Raw genomic sequence first — 20,939 nt, 5'->3', positions numbered from 1 at the left:
TATGTTGGACACAGTTCCAACAAAATTACTGAAAGAATTGTTGCCTGTTATAGGAGAACCTCTTCATAACGTGATCAACTCTTCTTTATCTTTAGGCCATGTTCCAAATCCTTACAAGCTAGCTGTTATTAAGCCTATTATTAAGAAACCGCAACTGGACCCCAGCAACTTAGCTAATTATAGGCCTATTTCAAATTTTCCATTTATGTCTAAATACTAGAAAAAGTTCGTTTCTGCACAATTATTCTCCTTTCTGCAGACGAACAATGTTTTTGAAGTGTTTCAGTCAGGTTTCAGAGATCATCACAGTACAGAAACTGCATTAGTGAAAATAACCAATGATTTACTCTTGCTGACCAAGGGTGCATCTCGCTACTAGTTCTACTTGATCTTAAGTGCCGCATTTGACACCATTGACCACAATATCCTCATAAATCACTTAAAGTCTACAGGTGTCCAGGGACAGGCACTACAATGGTTTAAGCCATACTTAGCTGATCGTTACCAGTTTGTGAATATTAATGGACAGCCTTCACAAGTCAGCCCAGTAAAGTATGGGGTGCCTCAAGGATCAGTTTTAGGCCCTTTACTGTTTACAATATACATAATATACAAAGACTGGATGACCAACAATTTTCTTCTCTTAAACTCAGAAAAAACAAAATTATTACTTATTGGGCCTAAATCCTGTACACAGCAGATCTCACAACTTGACCTACAATTAGAGGGATACAAAGTTAGCATTGACTCTACTATAAAAGATCTGGGTGTCATATTAGACAACAATTTAACTTTTGAAAATCATATATTCTATGTCACAAAAACTGCTTTCTTTCATCTTAGAAATATCGCTAAGTTCGTGTATGCTATTCATTCCAGATGCAGAAAAACTAGTCCATGCTTTTATGTCTTCTAGGCTGGACTACTGTAATGCTCTGTTTGCTGGCTGCCCAGCATCCTCTATTAACAAACATCAGCTAGTACAAAATGCAGCTGCCAGAGTTCTTACCTGGTCTAGAAAATATAATCATATCACCCCAATTTTATCCTTCTTACACTGGCTGCCTGTTAAGTTTCGTATTGAATTTAAAATATTTCTTCTTACCTATAAAGCTTTAAATAATCTAGCTCCTGTTTATCTAACCAACTTCTGTCTCGCTACAATCCAACCCGCTCTTTTAGATCTCAAAACTCAGGGCTTCTGGTAGTACCTATAATAGCAAAGTCGAGTAAAGGAGGTCGAGCCTTCTCATTTATGGCTCCTAAATTCTGGAATAGCTTTCCTGATAATGTCCGAGGCTCAGACACACTCTCCCAATTCAAAACTAGATTAAAAACCTTTTTAGTAAAGCATACACTCAATGCAACGAGATGATCCCAAGGTTTCCATATCCTGAGCAGCTGCTGTGGTGGTCATGGAGGAGTGGAGAGCATGAGACTAATTCCTGTGAAGCTCCAGGGACAGACGAGTCTGTTCACCACACTGAACTGAGCTAAACTGAACTGAACTTTGAAGCTGCTTTGACACAATCTACATTGTAAAAGTGCTATACAAATAAAGGTGAATTGAATTGAATTTAAAAATCCTTATAATCATTAAAATTATATACATTTATAAAAAATAATAAAAATAATTAGTTTTAAAATATTGAATGATATTAATGATATGACGTAGTTCTGGAAACTTTCTACTTCTCTGTTTATCCGTCTGACTTCACGGTCAGTTTCTTTTGACCGCCCCCTGTCGTTTAAAAAAAATATTACAACAGCCAATTATGATATGATAGGACGGAGGCCAGTGGGCAAATTTGGCCAGGATGCCCGGGTTAAATCCCTACTTGTTTTCCAATTTTATCAACCACAGAGAATCTCATCCGAAAGACAGTGCTCACTGAGCAGTATAGAGTCTCTATCAATATACTGGGTTCTAATGCAATTAGAAATTATTTTAGCAAACACAAAACACATGCACAAGCCACCTAAAATTAAAATATATAATCTGTCAAGTAAGTGGTGTTTCATTCCGCTGTGATAAACCAGGGAAAAAGCAGAAGGAAAATGAATGAATGAAATTGTCAAGTAAGTGCATTATTCCATAACATTAAAGCTGAAATTAATTAAATCTTAACAATCTGTTGTCATTTCTGATATTTAGGATTTAGATTTATTGCAAGTAGAACAACGTAAACATTGCAAACATGGTAAACTAAGCTTGGTAGATTCAAATAATGTAGGGTAAAAACACTGTGAAACATCAATATCTGTGCATAGTCCATTATCAGCTTATCAGATGTATAGGTAATATGAAGTAATACAAATAATATGTAGTTTTATACATTATATTATCTTTTAAAAATAGCTTACATTAGCAAATTAAACACAAGGTAGGGCTACTGGGCATAAAGGGGATGTCTCTGAGACAATTTTAGAAACTGTCATTCATTCATTAAGGTCTTGGTCTCTTTTTTATCCTCATAGCATCCATGTGGGATGTATAGTTTAATGTATAGTAAATCTTATTCAAAGTAGCGTTACTGCGCAAAAAAACGTTATGAAAGCATGCTACACTTCAGACTGTACATTGTGTTTTTTTTCTTATAATGCATAGAGTTTTGAGGTAGGAGACATTTTCATTCACTGACAGTCAGACAGGCTCATGCAATTCATCAAACTCTGTCTTTTAAAATCGAAAGCAGAATGAAACGCTCTCTTTACAAAATCCGGCATATCAGGTTCTCAGTTCTCTTGGTTCTCGGGATATAGCGGCTTTTGCAAGTGGCAAGTGGCGTTTAGCGGCTTTTGCAAACAAACTGTATTTCTGAATGAGCTTACTCTGCGATTTGGATGATTTGGAGCAAATCTATTTGTTGATGGTGTACTACGTGCCTAAAGCATTCACTCAATGTCATTAGCTCATTTTTGGCAGAGGTGGCGTTTAGCGGCTTTTGCATCTGAACTCTTCAAATGTTAATTAGATTGGAGGAAAGAAAAAATAAAATAAAAAAATTTGCTTTCCTGTTTGAAACTAGTAAAATGCTGATCTTGTGCATGTGTTTGCATTTTGTTACTTGATATTAATAATGTACAGATATAATATTATAATAAAAAAGAGGGAAGAAAGGAGTCTGACTCTGTCAAATAATGTGTGCATAAGACAGCCCCTTTAAACGTCTACTATGTTGTTATTTGGCGTTTTTAATGATCCAGTACTCATTAAACAAGATGTTTTTCCACCAGTGCTGCTCTATAGAAACGTCTCTGTGCTCATAGCGAAAGACCTGTAACAACCTTGTTCTTTATCTGTGTTAATTCTGTTGCAGAATCTAATTAAGTTTGCAGCTGTCTTTTAATTAAAATAAGGCTTACATGCATAAGGGTAGGGTAAAATCCCTACCTGCTTTTGTACAACAACTTGGCCACATGGGAGAATAGTGCCTCAGTGTAAAAATACCATGCGTACATATGTATGCATGTGAGTATTGCTTCGAACAGGGACAGAGTTGTGGTAAAAGACAACTGGAAGACGAGGTATAATGCAAATCAGAATTACACAAGTGAACCAATTAATGTAAGCAATTTAGATAGACTAACAAACAATGCAGGCTTTGCAAAATTGACTTAGGGGTATTACAAACAGAGCAATATGGGAGCTGTCCTAATAGAAAGCTCAATATCATTGAAATGGTAAATACTAAAATGTGTAGTTAATAAATAGAATTTCAATATCAGTAATTAACTTGGTTTTCTTCAAGTGCACGCATGCTCCAATAAATACTACATATAGTTAACCCTGAAATTATTTATACTTTAACTTATTCTTTAAAACGGTACAATGTTGTACCAAAGAAGGTACAAACCATTGTAACTGGGGCAGTACCATTTTATGGAACAGAATTGTACCTTAAGACAAAGAAAGAAATTGTACTATTGTAGTTTGTAGCATTAAGGACCTGATTTGTACCCTGGAAAAAACAGAATGTACCTTTGGTTTTTAAAACCTGCAGATACAATATTGTACCTTCATCAAATGTACAAATCTGACCCATGAAGGTACTACAGTGACAAGACACTTTTTACCTTAACAGTGTCAGATGTGTTCCTTCAAGATCTATTCAAAGGCATTTTGCTATATCCAAAATGTGTCAATTAATTTTCAGTAAATATAAAACATCAAATACATCTTTAAACAATGTTTTTTTTTACTTTCTTTTTGTGTAAATGCACCTTTTCCATTCGCAATGAAGAATGAAAAATACTTTTAACATAAATCAAAAGATCTATTTTTTGCTAAACATTTCTCAACACTTTTCACAAAAATGTTACAGAAATACATTCTCCCATCTACAATATAAAACTTTTTTTTTTCTCCAATTTTCACACAATACCTTTGTAATCACTTAAAAATTAATTTAATTTACTTAATTGTAAAATAGAAATAGAATTATGCAAAAGTATTGTAACAAGATATGTACAATGTTTGATGTAGTTTTACAGTACTAAAATGTCTGCATGAATATTTTACAAATGCAGAACGTTTGCTAGCTCACGTGCGTAGTGGAAAACAAATGCCAAAAGGTGAGGATATCAATAATCAAAATGTATTAATCAGAAAATGTTTACCAAAAGTTTATTAAAATGTTTAGTTTACAATACCTATAGTTATGTTTTACCAGTTGTTTTGTATTATAGAACTTAATTATTGTTTTTGAGTTTCTTTAAACAAATGCTTTTAAATGATGATTCATCTTTTAATATGGAGATTATTCATAAAATCATAATATATTGTAATAAAGGAATTGTCTAACACTGATGTACCTTTTTTATGAGAACAATTGTGTACCTTTATTTTAACTGTACCATAAAAGGTACAGAACAGTATCATAAGAGGTATTTTTGTTCCATGTAAGGTACAACTTTTACAAAGTTGCAAAACTGTTACTTAAGGAACATTATTTGTACCACCATGTACCTATTTTTCTGAGAGTGTTTAAAATACTTTAATGCAAAAATAAACTTGCTAGTTGTATTAAATTAAATTTTTCTATAGATAATCAATGATGTTCATCTAATTATGAATTCGGGCAACTAACAGTGCTGGTATTGCATTTGACACTGTCGATCACAGCATACTTCTGGATAGGCTGGAAAACTAGGTTGGGCTTTTTGGGATGATTCTCAAATGGTTCAGATCTTACCTTGAACAGAGAGGTTACTATGCCAGTATAGCAGACTTTAGGTCGAGGTGGACACCCATGATGTGGAGTCCCGTAAGGTTTAATTCTGGCACCTCTCCTATTCAACCCATATGCTCCCACTGAGCCAAATAATGAAAAAAGAACCAAATCTCCTACCACAGCTATGCTGATGACACTCAGAGTGTACTCTGAACCGTGCCCAGGTGCATTTCCCAGTTTGTTTGACAAGTGTGAGTGCTCCGAATCGGGTCCGGGCACGGTTTAGTTGGCTGGCCCTGGCATGGTTGGAAGTGGTGTGCCAGAGAGCTTTGGCACGGTACTCTTGTACATTATAGGTAGTGCAAAGTGTGCCTGAACACAAAACCGAAGACACAATGTCACTTTTAAGGGACTGTTTCATAAGAATTTATGAATCATTCTTAATTTCAATTAATTAGATTAGATTAGATTCAACTTTATTGTCATTACACATGTACAAGTACAAGGCAAAAAATGCAGTTTAGGTCTAACCAGCAGTGCAAAAGCAGCAAGTACAGGACACAGGTATAAGTTATAAAGTGCAGTTATAGAAAAAACTATGAAAATATTTACAGATGGATGTACTATGAACATTATATACAGGTTGTATTAGCTATGAACAGATTTACAATAAATGAATATATGTACAGGTTGCTATTAGTAATTAGAAGTGTGCAGATACATAAACATAATTACAAATGTATATGTACAGTGGGTGTGTACATAATTACAAATGTCCATGTGCAATGGGTGTGTACAGTTCAAATAAGTGAATCAGTGCAATGTAGTGCAATAAATATGTGCAGTTTTTAAATGTGCAAATGTTAAACAGCGCAGTGATTGTGAGGAGTATAAGTTAGAGAAGAGTGAAGAGTGGGGGATGTATTGGGGGGGGGGGGGGTGGCAAAAGAGTCAATTAGGGGCAGAGTTCAAAAGGGAGACAGCTCTGTGGAAAAAGCTGTTCCTCAGTCTGCTGGTTTTGTCTGGAGGAGCTTGAAGCGCCTGCCGGAAGGCAGGAGAGAAAACAGTCTGTGAGCAGGGTGAGAGGTGTCCCTAAGAATACTGCGTGCTCGGCGCACACAGCGTTTCTTCTGGATGTCCTCTATGGCTGGCAGTGTAGTCCCTGTGATCCGTTGGGCAGTTTTCACCACCCGCTGCAGTGCCCAGTTGGTCAGGATGCTTTCTCTAGTGCAGCGGTAGAAGTTCACCAAGACAGCTGATGAAAGCTGGTTCTTCTTAAGTTGCCTCAAGAAAAATAGGTGCTGGTGAGCCTTCTTGACCAGGCTGGTGTTGGTGGTCCAGGAAAGGTCCTTTGAGATGTGGGTCCCCAGGAACCTGAAGGATGAGACAGGCTCAACGGCCATCCCATTAATGTGGATGGGATCATGTGAGCCTGTTCGTCCCTTCCTGAAGTCCACAATGAGCTCCTTGGTCTTGTTGGTGTTAAGGAGCAGATTATTGTCGGTGCACCAAGTGGTCAGATGCTGTATCTCCTCCCTGTAGGCAGTCTCATCATTGTTTCTGATTAGACCAATCAATGTGGTGTCATCTGCAAATTTGATGATGGTGTTGGATCTGTTCACAGGCCTACAGTCAATGGTAAAAAGGGAGTAGAGGAAGGGGCTCAGCACACAGCTCTGTGGTACACCAGTGTTAAGTGTGACGGTGGTGGAGCTGATGTGACCTGATCTAACTTTCTGAGGCCTGTTAGTCAGAAAGTTTATAACCCAGTTGCAGAGAAAATTGTCGATATCCAGGTCTCTAAGTTTGATCATTAACTTAGAGGGTGTGACAGGGTTGAATGCTGAGCTGAAGTCAACAAACAGCATTCGTGCATAATTGTTTTTATTGTCCACGTGTGTGAGGACAGAGTGCAGTGCCATGGAGACGGCATCTTCTGTGCTCCTGTTGCCACAAACTGTAGGCAAACTGATGTGGGTCCAGTGTGGATGGCAGAGAGTCTTTCATATGTGCCAGGACCAACCGCTCGAAGCACTTCATGACGATGGGTGTGAGTGCTACAGGGCGGTAGTCATTAAGGCATGTTGGGCTGGAGTGTTTCGGCACTGGCACAATGCGAACTGTAATAGTTTATCAAAGATGTAAACCCAACAATGCCACCTTCAGCAAACCTACTAATACATGCAGCACAATGACTTTAACAATATTTATGAGTGTCAAATGTGGTGGCCTGTTCATCAAAATGTTTGACTATATGTCGCCACATTCAAAACGACTTAAAATAAAACAAAACAATATAACTAAAGCAATCTCCATCATACTGAGTGAGAGCACTTCTCTTTCTAACTGAACAGTTGCATCATCTATGACGTAAGTGTGCTGGGGCTCGGAAGGTAAAAAAAATATTGTGAGTGCAGGTCGAAGGGGAAAGGGGAGGGGGGACAATTGTGGCCCAGCACGATTCAAGGCAACCGTGCCTAGTGTGAGTACACCCTTAGAAAAGACGTAGAGAAGAGAAGCCATGCTTTCATCAGCAGTAGGGTGGATTATTGTATTGACTCCTCACTGGGCTTCCCAAAAAGACATTCAGACAGTTGCAGCGCATCCAGAATGCTGCTGCCAGGATTCTGACCAGAACCAAAAAATTAGAGCACATCACACCTGTCCTCAGATTGATCATATGCATTTGTTTATATTGCAAAATGTCTTATTAACCAAGAAAGTCCATACAGATTCCAAAGGCAGAAGCTGATAAGATCAGGGCCTGGCTAAGGGTGTACTCACACTATGTCATCCAAACCGTGCCGTATTTGGGCTTTGGTCACATGGTCAAGGAAAATACAAAATAGGTTGTAAACTTTGTTCTATCTCTTTTCCTGCTATGCTCTCTCCTGCTCTGTAGTCTCTCTTCTCTGACTCTCCTGCTATCTGGCTCTCTCTTTGGAACCTACTCTTTGTTCTTTGTCTCTCTCTTACTCTCTATGCTGGGTACAATTAATATCATATGTATTTTATAATTTCATGTTTTATTATTTTATACAGTTATTTGTAACTAATTCAGTTGTAACTATATTGTCATTATTGTCATTAAATCAATTAATTTTCAAGTATTTTGTGAATTACTTTTGACCTAACAATAATACTTAATTGCTTCATTCATTTTCTTTTTGGCTTACTCTTGGCTTTATTAGTCAGGGGTCGCCACAGTGGAGTGAACCGCCAACTTATCCAGCATGTTTTACACATGTGGATGCCCTTCCAGCTGCAACCCATCACTGGGAAACATTCATACACTCTCATACACTACGGACAATTGTGGTGGTGGACTGTGGTGGAAACCAGAACACACCGAGGAACTGGCCCAGCCGAGTCTCGAACCAGCGACCTTCTTGCTTTGAGGCGATCGTGCTACCCACTGTGCCACCATGACGCCTAATTGCTTCATATTACAATACAATTCAATCACACATAATAGCAATGCTCTCTCACATTTTTAGCTATTGAAACTGTCCTTCTGTTTTTGGTATAAGATTGCAGATGTAGAACTGTATAGATTTTCACCATCATACTGATTGGCAGAACAACAGTATGAACCACTGAAGTTAAATCACATTCTTACAGTGTCTTTACACTGGCTCCCAGTTACATTCAGAACAGATTTTAAGGTATTGTTACTTGTTTATAAATCACTAAATGACCTAGGACCTCAATACATTACACATATGGTCACTGAACAGAACACTCAGATCTTTAGGATCAAATAAATTAAAAATTTACGCCCCCTGCTGCTGGAATCAGCTTCCAGAAATGATCAGATGTGCTCCAACACTAAGCACATTCAAATCAAGACTTAAAACACATCTGCTTAGCTGTGCCTTTACTAAATGAGTACTGTGCTCACACTTTTATGTCTTTTTTTTCTTTTCCATTTCTTTAAAATCTGTTTTTAACACATATTAATCTATTTTATCTGTTTTTAAATCTTTGTTATTCTTTGTTGTGTTTACTTATACTTGTTTCTCTTATTCTTGTTTATGTAAAGCATTTTGAATTACCAGTGTGTATAAAATATATTTATATAAATAAACTTACCTTGGCTTGCCTTTAAGCAAAAAGTGGCATGTCCATTATTCAGACACTTTACAAACTGTCACAGTCTATTGAAAAATCCAAAGTTCAATACCATTTCAAATATTCCCAGGCTGCAACCATTTGTAGCTGTTGTGAATCCCATGAATCCCATATTTCTATGAAATTCACACTTGGACCTCTGATTCATCAAAGTTCTGCTCAATGTTAAGTCTATGGAATTTCTGGTTTATGTTTAGGGTTTAGGCTTTAGGGTTAGGGTGTTTAAATGGTGTAGGTGAGTGGCTTTAGAGCTTCATTGTCATATTGAGATGCTTTTTGATTGTCTTGAGTCAAATGAGTCCTACCCCATGTCTGATTGACACTGCTATGTAGTGTTATTGATGTGTGACATTTATAATGGGAGTCAGTGGGATCAATGTATTTCAATGGGCCATGTCAAGTCTACGGGAGATATAACTTATATGATCAATATATTTCAGTGGATCATGTCAAGTCTATGGGAAACTGAGACATTCTAGCACCCAAGGAGTACAACATATACCCCCTTGCGAGGTATGTTCTCACTTAGGCTGTTGGATGTTGTGAACTTGGCACTCTGATTTGTCAAAGTTCTGCTCAATGTTAACTCTATCAGATTTTTGGGTAGTTGCTAAGGTGTTGTTATGAGATTGCTAGGGTGTTCTCACATGCTGCTAGGAGGTTGCTAATTTGTTGCTAGTTGCTTTGAGTGGATACTATGTGGATGCTAAGGTGTTGCTAAGGGGTTGCTAGGGTGCTGCTAAGTCATTGGTAGGCAGTTACTGTGGTGTTCTGAATGGTTGCTAGCGTGTTGGTGGTCAGTAAAGGTGTTGCTAGCCAAGTGCTAAGGCATTGTTAGGGTTTTCTACAAAACACACTTGGCGCTATGATGTCAAAGTTGGGCCTAATGCAAGTCAATGGATGTTTGCCCCTTTATAAAAGTCATTGCACACCATTCCTGATAATCTACACTATTTGCACTTTGAAGGGTCTGGGATGAAAACAGCAGTACTAGTAATTTTGTGTGGAAGAAGAAGGAGAAGAATCTTGCCCATTTTAATATTACTTTTGTGGTACTCCTAAATAATGTATAATGTGTTTTAATTAAATAAACTGCAAATCAAATAAATAAAATTATATTATAATATATGTGTTCATTTAAAATTATTAAGACTAAGAAAGAATCATATACAAAGATTACAATACAACAATAAAAATAGCAATCTTTATTTTTCCAGATCTACAGTAATATAAATTTTACCTTTACTACATCAAAATACAATGGGTGTACAATATTCACAAAATAATCATTTAAAATGTTTACATATAAATTCTCTGGCCATTCTGGACATACATATTTCATATTATAAAATATAGGCTGAATAGAACACTAAAATATTATGTGAAAATTAGTCAGTTTGAGACTTGGGGTAACTGATTTTCATTCATTTCAGCTGGAAAATAATTGACACATTGTATTTTCTGACAGTCATGTCAATATAGGCAGCACTGGCTGGGATTTAGGAACCTGAGACTAGAAACTAAACTTTTTCCATTTTTTTTCAGTTTGCATAATCTTTAAAATCAGGTTAAAGCTGCTTAAGATGTACAAGCAAGTAAGACTAAACTATGTAAGCAAATCTAAATTGTGTCCACATCTTAGTTTCCTTTATAAAAAAATGTCAGCATATATACTGGACACATTATGATTGCTAAGCAATCATTTCAGTCATCCAATTTACTGCTAGCCTATATGTTGATTGATCATTGTAGCAAGTTTTGGACACTTAGTTTGCACAAATTGTTTATGAATGTGTATATCCATAACTTTTGCTGTTTTTTTTTTGTGAGTGGCTTAAATGTCCAAAACTGTTCGGAATCAGTAACAACATGAAACACTTATTATGGTCATACTGTTTAGCATATTACAGAACACAGATAGTGAATAGAATGGCTCAGGACTTGCTTTACTGAATACTGATATCTGCATAGAAACTAAAGGAGAAAAACAAAGATATGCAGATGCTTGGGTCACTGTGGTGATTCTAGAACGCTATACATTTGACCTACAAAAGCCACAACATCCAGGTAACATGATGCCATTTATAAATACATAAATGTTTACAAATTAAACTAAGTTTGCTTTTCTTCAAATAATAAACAATGGATTCCACATACACAGGCCTTTACAACAAAATTGACAATTAATAATAAAATAAAATATGCTTTTTAAAAAATGGAACAAAGGACAGAAATTATAGAATGGGTAAAAATACACCACAAGGACGATTCATTACAGAAAAGGGGATTTTAAAACCAAACTGTCTGCACTCTGGTTAAATGTTATTTATACAACACTTTCATACATTTCAACACTTTCATATGTTTTTCTATATAACACTCATGATCGTCATGTGACAACATCAACCTACATCAAGCAAAGTCCTGCTCTTTTCCATCGGACTTCATCCGATTTTTTAAATGCTCTAAAACTTGATAGGAGAGGGGGATTTTACACTGTATGTTTCCTCATTTCTACAAGCAACAGCTACATTTTCTTTGTCAAATTGAAATTTTAACACAAAACCATCTGTGTTATCTGTAATGATTACGTGTGAGAGCTTTAAAGGAATAGTTGACCCAAAATGGCAACTCTGTCATCTTTTACTCACCCTGGATTTAGATTTTTTATTTTGAATAAATTCGGAAACCTGTAACCATTGACTTCCACAATAGAAAAAACCAACAACAAATAGTACATGTTTCCAATATTTCCATAACATCTTGTTTTGTGTTTAACAGAACAAATAATAATAATAATAATCATCATCATCATCATCATTTTTTGGGTGAACAATCCAACGTTGAGTATCATGGCCTGTTGAACTTGGCAAGCCATTGCTCCAGCACACCAAGGAATTACCATAAAAACACTGTAAATTAAACATCTTTAATAAAACTCTCATCACACAGAACATTACATTTTGCTACACACCTAAAGAAAAAAATCCTCAGAACTTTTTGATGTTATAAAAGAACAGCCAAAGGTTACAAACAGGCAGATGGATAAAAGTACAGTGAACTGAGAAAGAGAAATAGATAGATGGACGGACTGATGTATAGAAATATAGTTAGAGACACATCTACATCTCATGGGAGAGAACTTCAAGCTCAGGTACACCATTGGTGTGGATTGCTGGCTGTCCATTTGGTTTGGTGTTATTCTCATTGAGTCTGCGTACACGGTACATTTCGTAATGGATGCTGCTTGTGATGTCTTTGATATTCTGCATGTGTGTCCTAGAAATGGAAAAACACAAAGAAAAAGGGACCATAAATATTGAAAGATATTTACTAGTAAATGCACTGAAAAAAAATATTCAAAGATGATTCCTTGGATTTACTCAATTTTTTTACATTAAGTGGTTGTAAACAATTTATTTCGGCTGAATTTAAACAAACAAATTAAGTTGAACATTATTCAATTTAATTTGTTTGTTTAAATTCAACACAAATAAATTGTTTGCAACAGTTTTGCATGCAACACTTTTTTTCAGTGTGGCTAACACTTAATAACAACTGCAGACTATAAATAATTTATTAAGCATTAGCAAATAGTTAATTCATTGTTTGTTAATTCTACATTATAAGACATTAGCAAGCAGTTTATTAATACAGTTACAAAATGCTGTGTTTTTGACTTACTGTATTACAAATGCTGTATTCTTGAGCAGATGTATAATGTGTTTAATGATTGTATTTTCATACCTTCTTAATGACTCATTTTTCAATCCTAAGTTAAGTTTTGCATTATTTGCAAACCAGTTACTTTAAAACTAGATTGTTGTTTTTAAGGTCATTCAGAATAAGTTAGCAAATGATTAATCAACTATTCTAATTAACATTTATAGATCTGATTATTCAGGCATACAGTAATAGTTACTTAGTACCTTCTTGTTAATAAATCCTTCATAAAATAACTTCATGCAGTTTTGTGATCTAACCAGTGACACTATAATAACTACACAGTAAAAATCCTTTGTTAAGCATTAGCAAATAGTAATTCATCATTTGTTAAGCATTAACTTATATTATGAGACATTTGTAAGCAGTTTATAAATACAACTAAATATGCTGTATTCTTGACATATCCGCACATTTATAATGGAAATGATTTAATCAGAACGAGTAAGTAAATGAATAATAAATAAATAATAAATATTCAAATCAACAGCATATAGTAACAGTTACTATATTAACTATATTAACACAATATTACTATATTAAATGGGTAATACTTTACAATAAGGTTCAATAGTTAATGCATTTCCTAACATGAACTAATCATGAACAACACTTGTACAGCATTTATTAATCATAATTGAACATTTACTAATGCTTTATTAACATCCAAGTCTATGCTTGTTAACATTAGTTAATGTGCTGTGAGTTAACATGAACTAACAATGAACAACTGTATTTTCATTAACTAACGTTAACTAACATGAACAAATACTGTAGTAAATGTATTGTTCATTGTTTGTTCATGTTAGTAAATGCATTAATTAACATTAACTAATGAACCTTATTGTAAAGTGTGACCATTAAATGTTATACTAGTGTTACTTTATTAAGTATTAATAAAGTATTACTATATTAAGTGTTGTACTAATGTTAATACTATATAAATAAACTAGAAATTTCAAGAGTTCAGTCAAAGCAGGGTGAATCGGCTTTCAGCTACTATGCCCCTCACTGCTGGAATCAGCTTCCAGAAATGATCAGATGTGCTCCAACATTAGGCACATTCAAATCAAGACTGAAAACACATCTGTTTAGCTGTGCCTTTACTGAATGAGCACTGTGCTACGTCCGACAGATCGCACTATTATGTTTTTCTCTTCTTTTTCATTCTTTTATAACACATTTTATCTGTTTTTATGCTTATTTATTTTATTTTTTTAACAGTTTTTATTATTTGTTTTTATTTTTCTTATACTTGTTTCTTTTATTCCTGTTTGTGTAAAGCACTTTGAATTGCCACTGTGTATGAAATGTGCTATATAAATAAACTTGCCTTGCCTATATATTACATTAACACAACATCATGGACTTTTGTAACCTAATCTAAAGTGAGGACTATTTATGCTTTTTAAATCCCTTATATTATACAAAATATTATGTATATATATATATATATATATATATATATATATATATATATATATATATATATATATATATATCACGATTCACAAATGAACTAACTAATGCTTAATAAATGCTTCATAGTACGATTCACAAATGAACTAACTAATGCTTAATAAATGCTTCATAGTGTGCAGTCATTATAAAGTGTTACCAGTATGGGTAATGGAATCTTGACCATGTAAACATTCACAAAGAAATACGTTGTTAAATTGTTGAGTACCTGATGAGAAGGTCCCGCAAGTAAGCAAACTCGCAATGTGTGGTGTTCTCAACTGAAAGAAAAAGAAAAAAAAATGATCAAATTTATCAAAATAATTAATAATAATTTAAAAGAAGTTCTTCAATTGTTTTGAAGAGAGTAACTCACAAATATGTCACCTGATTTTGTAAGCTAGTATAAATGCATTCTCACTGCCTGTAATATTCCTTTTATTTTTACTTTTAATTGTGTGACAGATACTAAAAATATGTTGTGGTTACTGGTTTGTTTGTATCTTGTTTTTTCTTTAGCAAGAAGTTAGCATTGTTGTAATTCAATGTTTGCTTGGTTACCAATCACACCCTTTCCATGTTGAAGATCATTAAACCCTTATTTTAACCTCCAAGGTTTTATCACAAACCTTCACAGAGTACATAAAAACTGCCTGCAAAATCATTGCCTGATAACAACAAGCTAAAATGTCAGAATACTGAGCTTTCAGATCGCCAGCATGTAACGCTATTGCTTGAGTTGTGGTAGCCTCTTTTTGCCACTAGATGGAAGTGTTTTATAACATACAACAAAAAAGAATGAGCAGCAAAACACTTTACAGTTCTTCTTAGTTTTTTACGCACAATTACTTGTACTTCAGACACAATGACTACAACATGTAACCCACACAATTCTCTGCGTTTGGCACAATTTTCATGCAGAAAATCTCTTGTTTTCACAAGGAACACACCGTCATTCAAAATTGTAAAGTCAGTTGCCCTACTTTGCATACTAACTCATCACATAGGTAAACACCTGTCACACATAATTGCAATTTAGAAATCAGAGCTCATCTGGTTTATAACTGGTTCACTGCCCACCCATGTTTTATAGTTGTTTAACTCCCTCCATATTCTCCATTCCTCAATCATATTGAGGCATTTTTTTCTGCCTGGGAATGGAAGGTGTATGACGAATGTATGATGAAATTTGTATATTTTTTTCTTTACTGTAACTGCATTCAGTAAATACTTCTGTTGCTGGCATATGTAGACCACGTTATGTGCAATTTTGAGTTGGTTGGGATAAACACTGTGTACACTGTTTTTGTGGGAAAATATAAAATTTATTTGGTGGTGTGTATTTGTGTGTTTTGTATAAAAACAATATTCTAAAATATTTTACAATGCACTTCTATAGGCCTATGTACTATCTGTAGTAAGTGTAACACTGAACAAAAGAAGGTTTACAGTAAGTCATTATGATGAATCGAGAAGTGGTCATAGTGTTTTACACTAAGCACATCAGTGATCAACTGGTTCTTATAAATGTCTATTCATGTGATGGTTTGTGTGTGTCATTTGAAAACTAAATACCATTTTGAGAAGAAATCACACTGCTTTGAAAGGAAAGTTTCATTTTGCAGGAGAATTGAAGGGTTTTGCCCAATGTGTGTGTGTTTTTTTATTTGTGTGTAGAGTTCTGACAATATGAGACATGCTTTCAGAAAATGTGTGTAAACAATTGGGAAAAAACTGTAATCACATTTAAAATAGGACACTGGGAAATGATCAAAAATGCTTGTACATCAAGACTGATCCATTAAGTAATGAAATTAATAAGTGGTAAACAATCAAGTTTTTGGTATTGTTGATTTCTTGTACTTAAAAATACCACAGATATGCATGTCTGAAAATTATATAAATATAGTTTTCTGTCATCTTACACAAGGATAATGGTGACTTGAAAGTGAGATTATGTTGGAATGAGACTGAAAGCAACTAATGAATTGGAGATTATAGAATAAATACAGAATAGTAACAGAAAGACTATTTTCAGTTTTTTTTTTTTTGTTTGTTTGTTTATATACTCAACACTCATCATATGAGCTACAGTAGGTCACATCTTTTACCTTATTAATAAATCTAATTATTTTATCACTCGTTGCCAGTTAAAACTTTCTCAACTTAGAATCAACACCAGCTGTCTTGGTTTTCTCCAATAAAAATGCTTCTGAATGTGAACAACATTCTTTCGTCTATGTACCACACAAATCCATTTTAAAAAGACAATTATTACATTTATTAACTAATTTGTCTTTGCCATGATGACAGTACATACTATTTTACTAGTTATTTTGGAAGATACTAATATTCAGCCTCAAGTGCAATTTAAAGTCTTAATTATGTTAACTAGGCAAGTTAGCATAATTAGGCAAGGTATTGGAGACAATCAAACAAACAAAAAACTAAAATAATATTGTCCTAAACTTGAACCAACTTGAACCAGTCACCTTCTTGTTCTTTGGTTACAGTGCTATATATTTATATGGATATATGCTGTGATACTGTGAAAATGTTCTTGGTCTGTTAAACATCATTTTGGCTATATTTTAAAAAGATTACAATTTTCACAGGAGAGCTAAAAGTTGTGACTTCAACTGTACCAAAATTAAATACATTACAAAATTTTAAATAACTGATTACTATGATTTTTTTTACTGTATTTCTGATAAAATACAGTACATGCAGCCTTGGTGAGTAGGATCAGCTTCTTCTTACAGATCATACAGATCCCAAACTTTTGACATACTTTCCCTAAACAAAAGCTTACAGTTGAAGTCAGAATTATCAGCCCCCCTTTAAATTGTTTTTCTTTTTTAAATATTTCCCAAATGATGTTTAACATAGCAAGGAAATTTTCATCTTATTTGTTTTATTTTGGCTAGAATAAAAACAGTTTTGAATTTTTTAAAATCCATTTTAAGGACAAAATTATTAGCCCCTTTAAGCTCTACAGAACAAACCATCGTTATGCAATAACGAACCTGCCTGGTTCACCTAACTAACCTAGTTAAGCCTTTAAATGTCACTTTAAGCAGTATAGAAGTGTCTTGAACAATATTTAGTAAAATATTATTTACTTTCATCATGGTAAAGATAAAATAAAACAATTGTTAGAAATGAGTTATTAAAAATATTATGTTTAGACATGTGTTGAAAAAATCTTCTCTCCGTTAAACAGAAATTGGGGACAAAATAAACAGGGGGGCTAATAATTCTGACTTCAACTGTTTGTTTATTTTTAAATCAAGAAGAGAAACACAAGACACTAACCCAACAACAAAGAAAGAACTAAGAGAGAGAATGTGCAAATGTGAGTGTGGTGAATACAAAAACATGTAAGCACAACCTTCTACTGTCCCCCATCTTGTTTTCCTGCCCAGAAGTCTTTTTCCGTTGACCTGATATTCTTGATCACTTCCCACCACAGCAAACGGGATCATCTCCTAAAACAGACATGAAAGGAGAATGCTCAATATGAAAAAGGCAACACTTGAAATTCAAATTCAATTCAGTTATCTTTATTTCCGAAACACTGAAGAGTAAGACTACTGATGCACAGCTTCAATAGTCTCCACTCCACTATTATTAGAAATAATACAAAGCTGAGCAGAAACAAAAGTAAAAATAAATCAAAAACTAACTTTATTAAGTGTAAGCCATGAACATTGACTTTCTTTAAACACACACCACAGTAGGAGTTACTGAATTATATAAAGTAACACGTGAACATACCCTGATCTTCTCATTAATCATTCTGTCCTCTGCATCCTCATCAAACTCCTTTTGAGGATAAATGTCAATTTCATTGGCTCGCAAGTCCTCTCTTATCTGCACACACAGACAAGCACACACAATCATCCTCATCAAAAATCAATGAATGGTTTAGTTCTTCCTTCATCTGGATAACAAGCATGGATGTGCATGCAAAGGCTGTTACTAATCTTCGATCAACAAAAGAGAATGAATTGTTTAAAAAAAATGGACAAACAAGCTGGTATTAAATTAGAGCTGTGGATTACCCAGAATAGTAAACTCAGTCTTCATTTACTTGTTCCAAACCAACCGTACTGTATATGAGTCACAAGTATTACATTTTAATTTGTTTATATAAATTTTTAAAATTAGCTTTATTTTCCTTTTTATTAAAATAATATAATATATAATGTAATAAATGTTTTATGTTTTATTGTCTGATTTATGTTGTTGTTGTTTGGTTCATATTAGCCATTTATAACTTATTTAATTTCAGTCTTTTACTAAAGGTAGCATTTTTTATGTTTTAGTTTCTGATTTATTTATTTGTTTTTGGTCAATTTACGCCTTAGTGTGATTTAGGCATGGAACAATAACCGGTTTCAAGGTTTACCGTGGTTTGGTCAAAAAGTCAAGGCTTTAAAACCACTAAAATGTTCTGTTCCTATATATGTACAATTTTATGTGTTTTTATTTATTTGTTTAGGGCAACAGTATATCCAGCAAATAAGGACCCTCCATATCAAAAGCATTTGATCAGCTAACTATTCAAGAAACATCTGAAAAACAAATCGCTTATGAGCACACATCCAAGCATGCTCTGGAACTGAACATTGCAGTGGCTTTACTTTACTTTACATGCAAAGAGAAGAAAGATATCTAATGATACTTTTTGAAGTTGTAAAGAATTCTATGTTGTTGAAACTAATGAAGATAGCAGAAGTCAATTGTTTTTAAAAAACATTTAGCCTTACATGTTTACAGTTCCAAAATATTTAAAATGTTTCTTAAAATAACAAATATTGTGTTCAATGGGGGAAAACGTTGTTTTCTTTTAAACACTAGAACCGCATTAGGTCGCTGTATGCCTAAAATCGCCAGTGCGGGTAAATTTTACCCAGCACGAATTTTGTTTTGAAATTGTTAAAATTGCTTTTTGCCACTGTTAACAAAAAAGTGTCTAGACTCATGAAATTATTATTTCAGGAACAAGATTATTTTAGGAGAACAACACCAGTAAAGTTTGAACATTCATGAGTAGGTTAAAATGTCTAAATTTGAGCCATCATACTCTGATGCATAACTTATTTCTTCAGACTCTCCATCATTCATTGCATTTTGTGTTTTTAATAGCTCTACAAATCACCTTCTAGTCATTGTGACTTTATTCATTTATTATAACCGCTAATTCAGTGAGTGAAATTGAAAGTAAAAGTCACTGGAGAGTAATTTCAAACATAAGCAGTGCGTGTTATAGTGGGTAAATTTGACCCACGCTGGCACTTATAGGTATAAATGTCCCACTTTTTAATCTATTTTTATCTAAACAATTTTTAATATCTGGGAATTGTAAATAAGGCAATTTTAGTAAAAGTCAACGACTGGGAGGCTTGAATGTTTTATTGATGGTGTGTTATGTTAATTTGATTAACAGTGATGGGTAAAATTAACCCCATGGTGATTCAAGTGTTAACCAGACATTTATATAGAATTCCGCGAGGATACCAGATATCGTGAAATTTGACATTTTTATCCAAGGTTGTTCAATCAAAATCTTATACCGGCCCATGACTAGTCTGAATGGCGCTATGTTTTCATTATACAGAAATGAGCAGCCAGTACAGTCTAAGAAATGCTTGCTTGTTTCAAGCAACTGTCATTAGCCCTGTCGCCTCACAGCAAGAAGGTTGCTGGTTTGACTACTTGCTGGGACCAGTTGGCATTTCTTTGTGGAGTTTGCATGTTCTCTTTGTGCTTGACTGTAGTGTATAAATGTGTGTGAAAGCGAGAGTGTATGGGTGTTTCCCAGTGCTGGGTTGTGGATGGAAGGGCATCCGCTGTGTAAAACATATGCCAGGGTAGTTGAAGGTAGATTTTTCTGTGGTTACTGCTTAACATTAACATAAATGAGCAATAACATTATAATTAAACCAACAGTTAAAGTAATGACATGTCAGTGAGTGAATCAAATTCATTTCGTCATTGGGTGAACCTTGGGTGACGCATTCTGTGGTCACATTCAGGGTCATGGCGCTTCTCAGATGTCAGAATGAATAATCGTAACCCACATGACTTCAGGCCTCTGGCAGTGAAGATTTAAACAGGCCACTGGGAGCATAATGAAAAGAACACAGAGAGCATTTAACCAGCGGGAGGTTTTAATGAATGACGACGAATCAAAACTACACCCTTCACAGAATCCACACTAAGCTAGTGTTTGTTTTGATTGTACGGTTCCATATGCTTGATGTCCATAGCCGGACATTAAATAAACCAGACATATTCAGCAAGTCCACATCAATATTTTAAAGTTTGAAAATAGAGTCACCCCACTTTCCTCTAAAGTCAAAGGCTGCATGTGTGGAGTGGAGAAAAAGGATCTAAGGACTGTGCGCTGACCCCACAGCCAAACATAATAGCTGCATACAAGCTTGA

General features: G+C 34.5%; 1 protein-coding gene across 2 annotated transcripts in view; it reads right to left on the bottom strand.

Moving 5' to 3' along the window:
* Positions 1 to 11,230: 11,230 nt before the first annotated feature.
* The window catches only part of LOC130214590 (septin-9-like), a 45,464-nt gene continuing 35,755 nt past the window's right edge, over positions 11,231 to 20,939 (bottom strand). For both annotated transcript variants that reach the window (XM_056446373.1, XM_056446365.1), the window contains exons 7-10: positions 18,264 to 18,359; positions 17,878 to 17,974; positions 14,716 to 14,767; positions 11,231 to 12,584 (exon numbers count right to left, since the gene is read on the bottom strand). In XM_056446373.1, the coding sequence (XP_056302348.1) occupies positions 12,428 to 12,584; positions 14,716 to 14,767; positions 17,878 to 17,974; positions 18,264 to 18,359 (402 nt within the window). In that variant the 3' untranslated portion in view covers positions 11,231 to 12,427. The remainder of the gene's footprint in view (positions 12,585 to 14,715; positions 14,768 to 17,877; positions 17,975 to 18,263; positions 18,360 to 20,939) is intronic.

This window comes from Danio aesculapii, chromosome 2 (genome assembly GCF_903798145.1).
Source record: "Danio aesculapii chromosome 2, fDanAes4.1, whole genome shotgun sequence".
Taxonomy (NCBI): Eukaryota; Metazoa; Chordata; class Actinopteri; order Cypriniformes; family Danionidae; genus Danio; species Danio aesculapii.
This window is presented reverse-complemented; position numbering and strand designations above follow the sequence as displayed.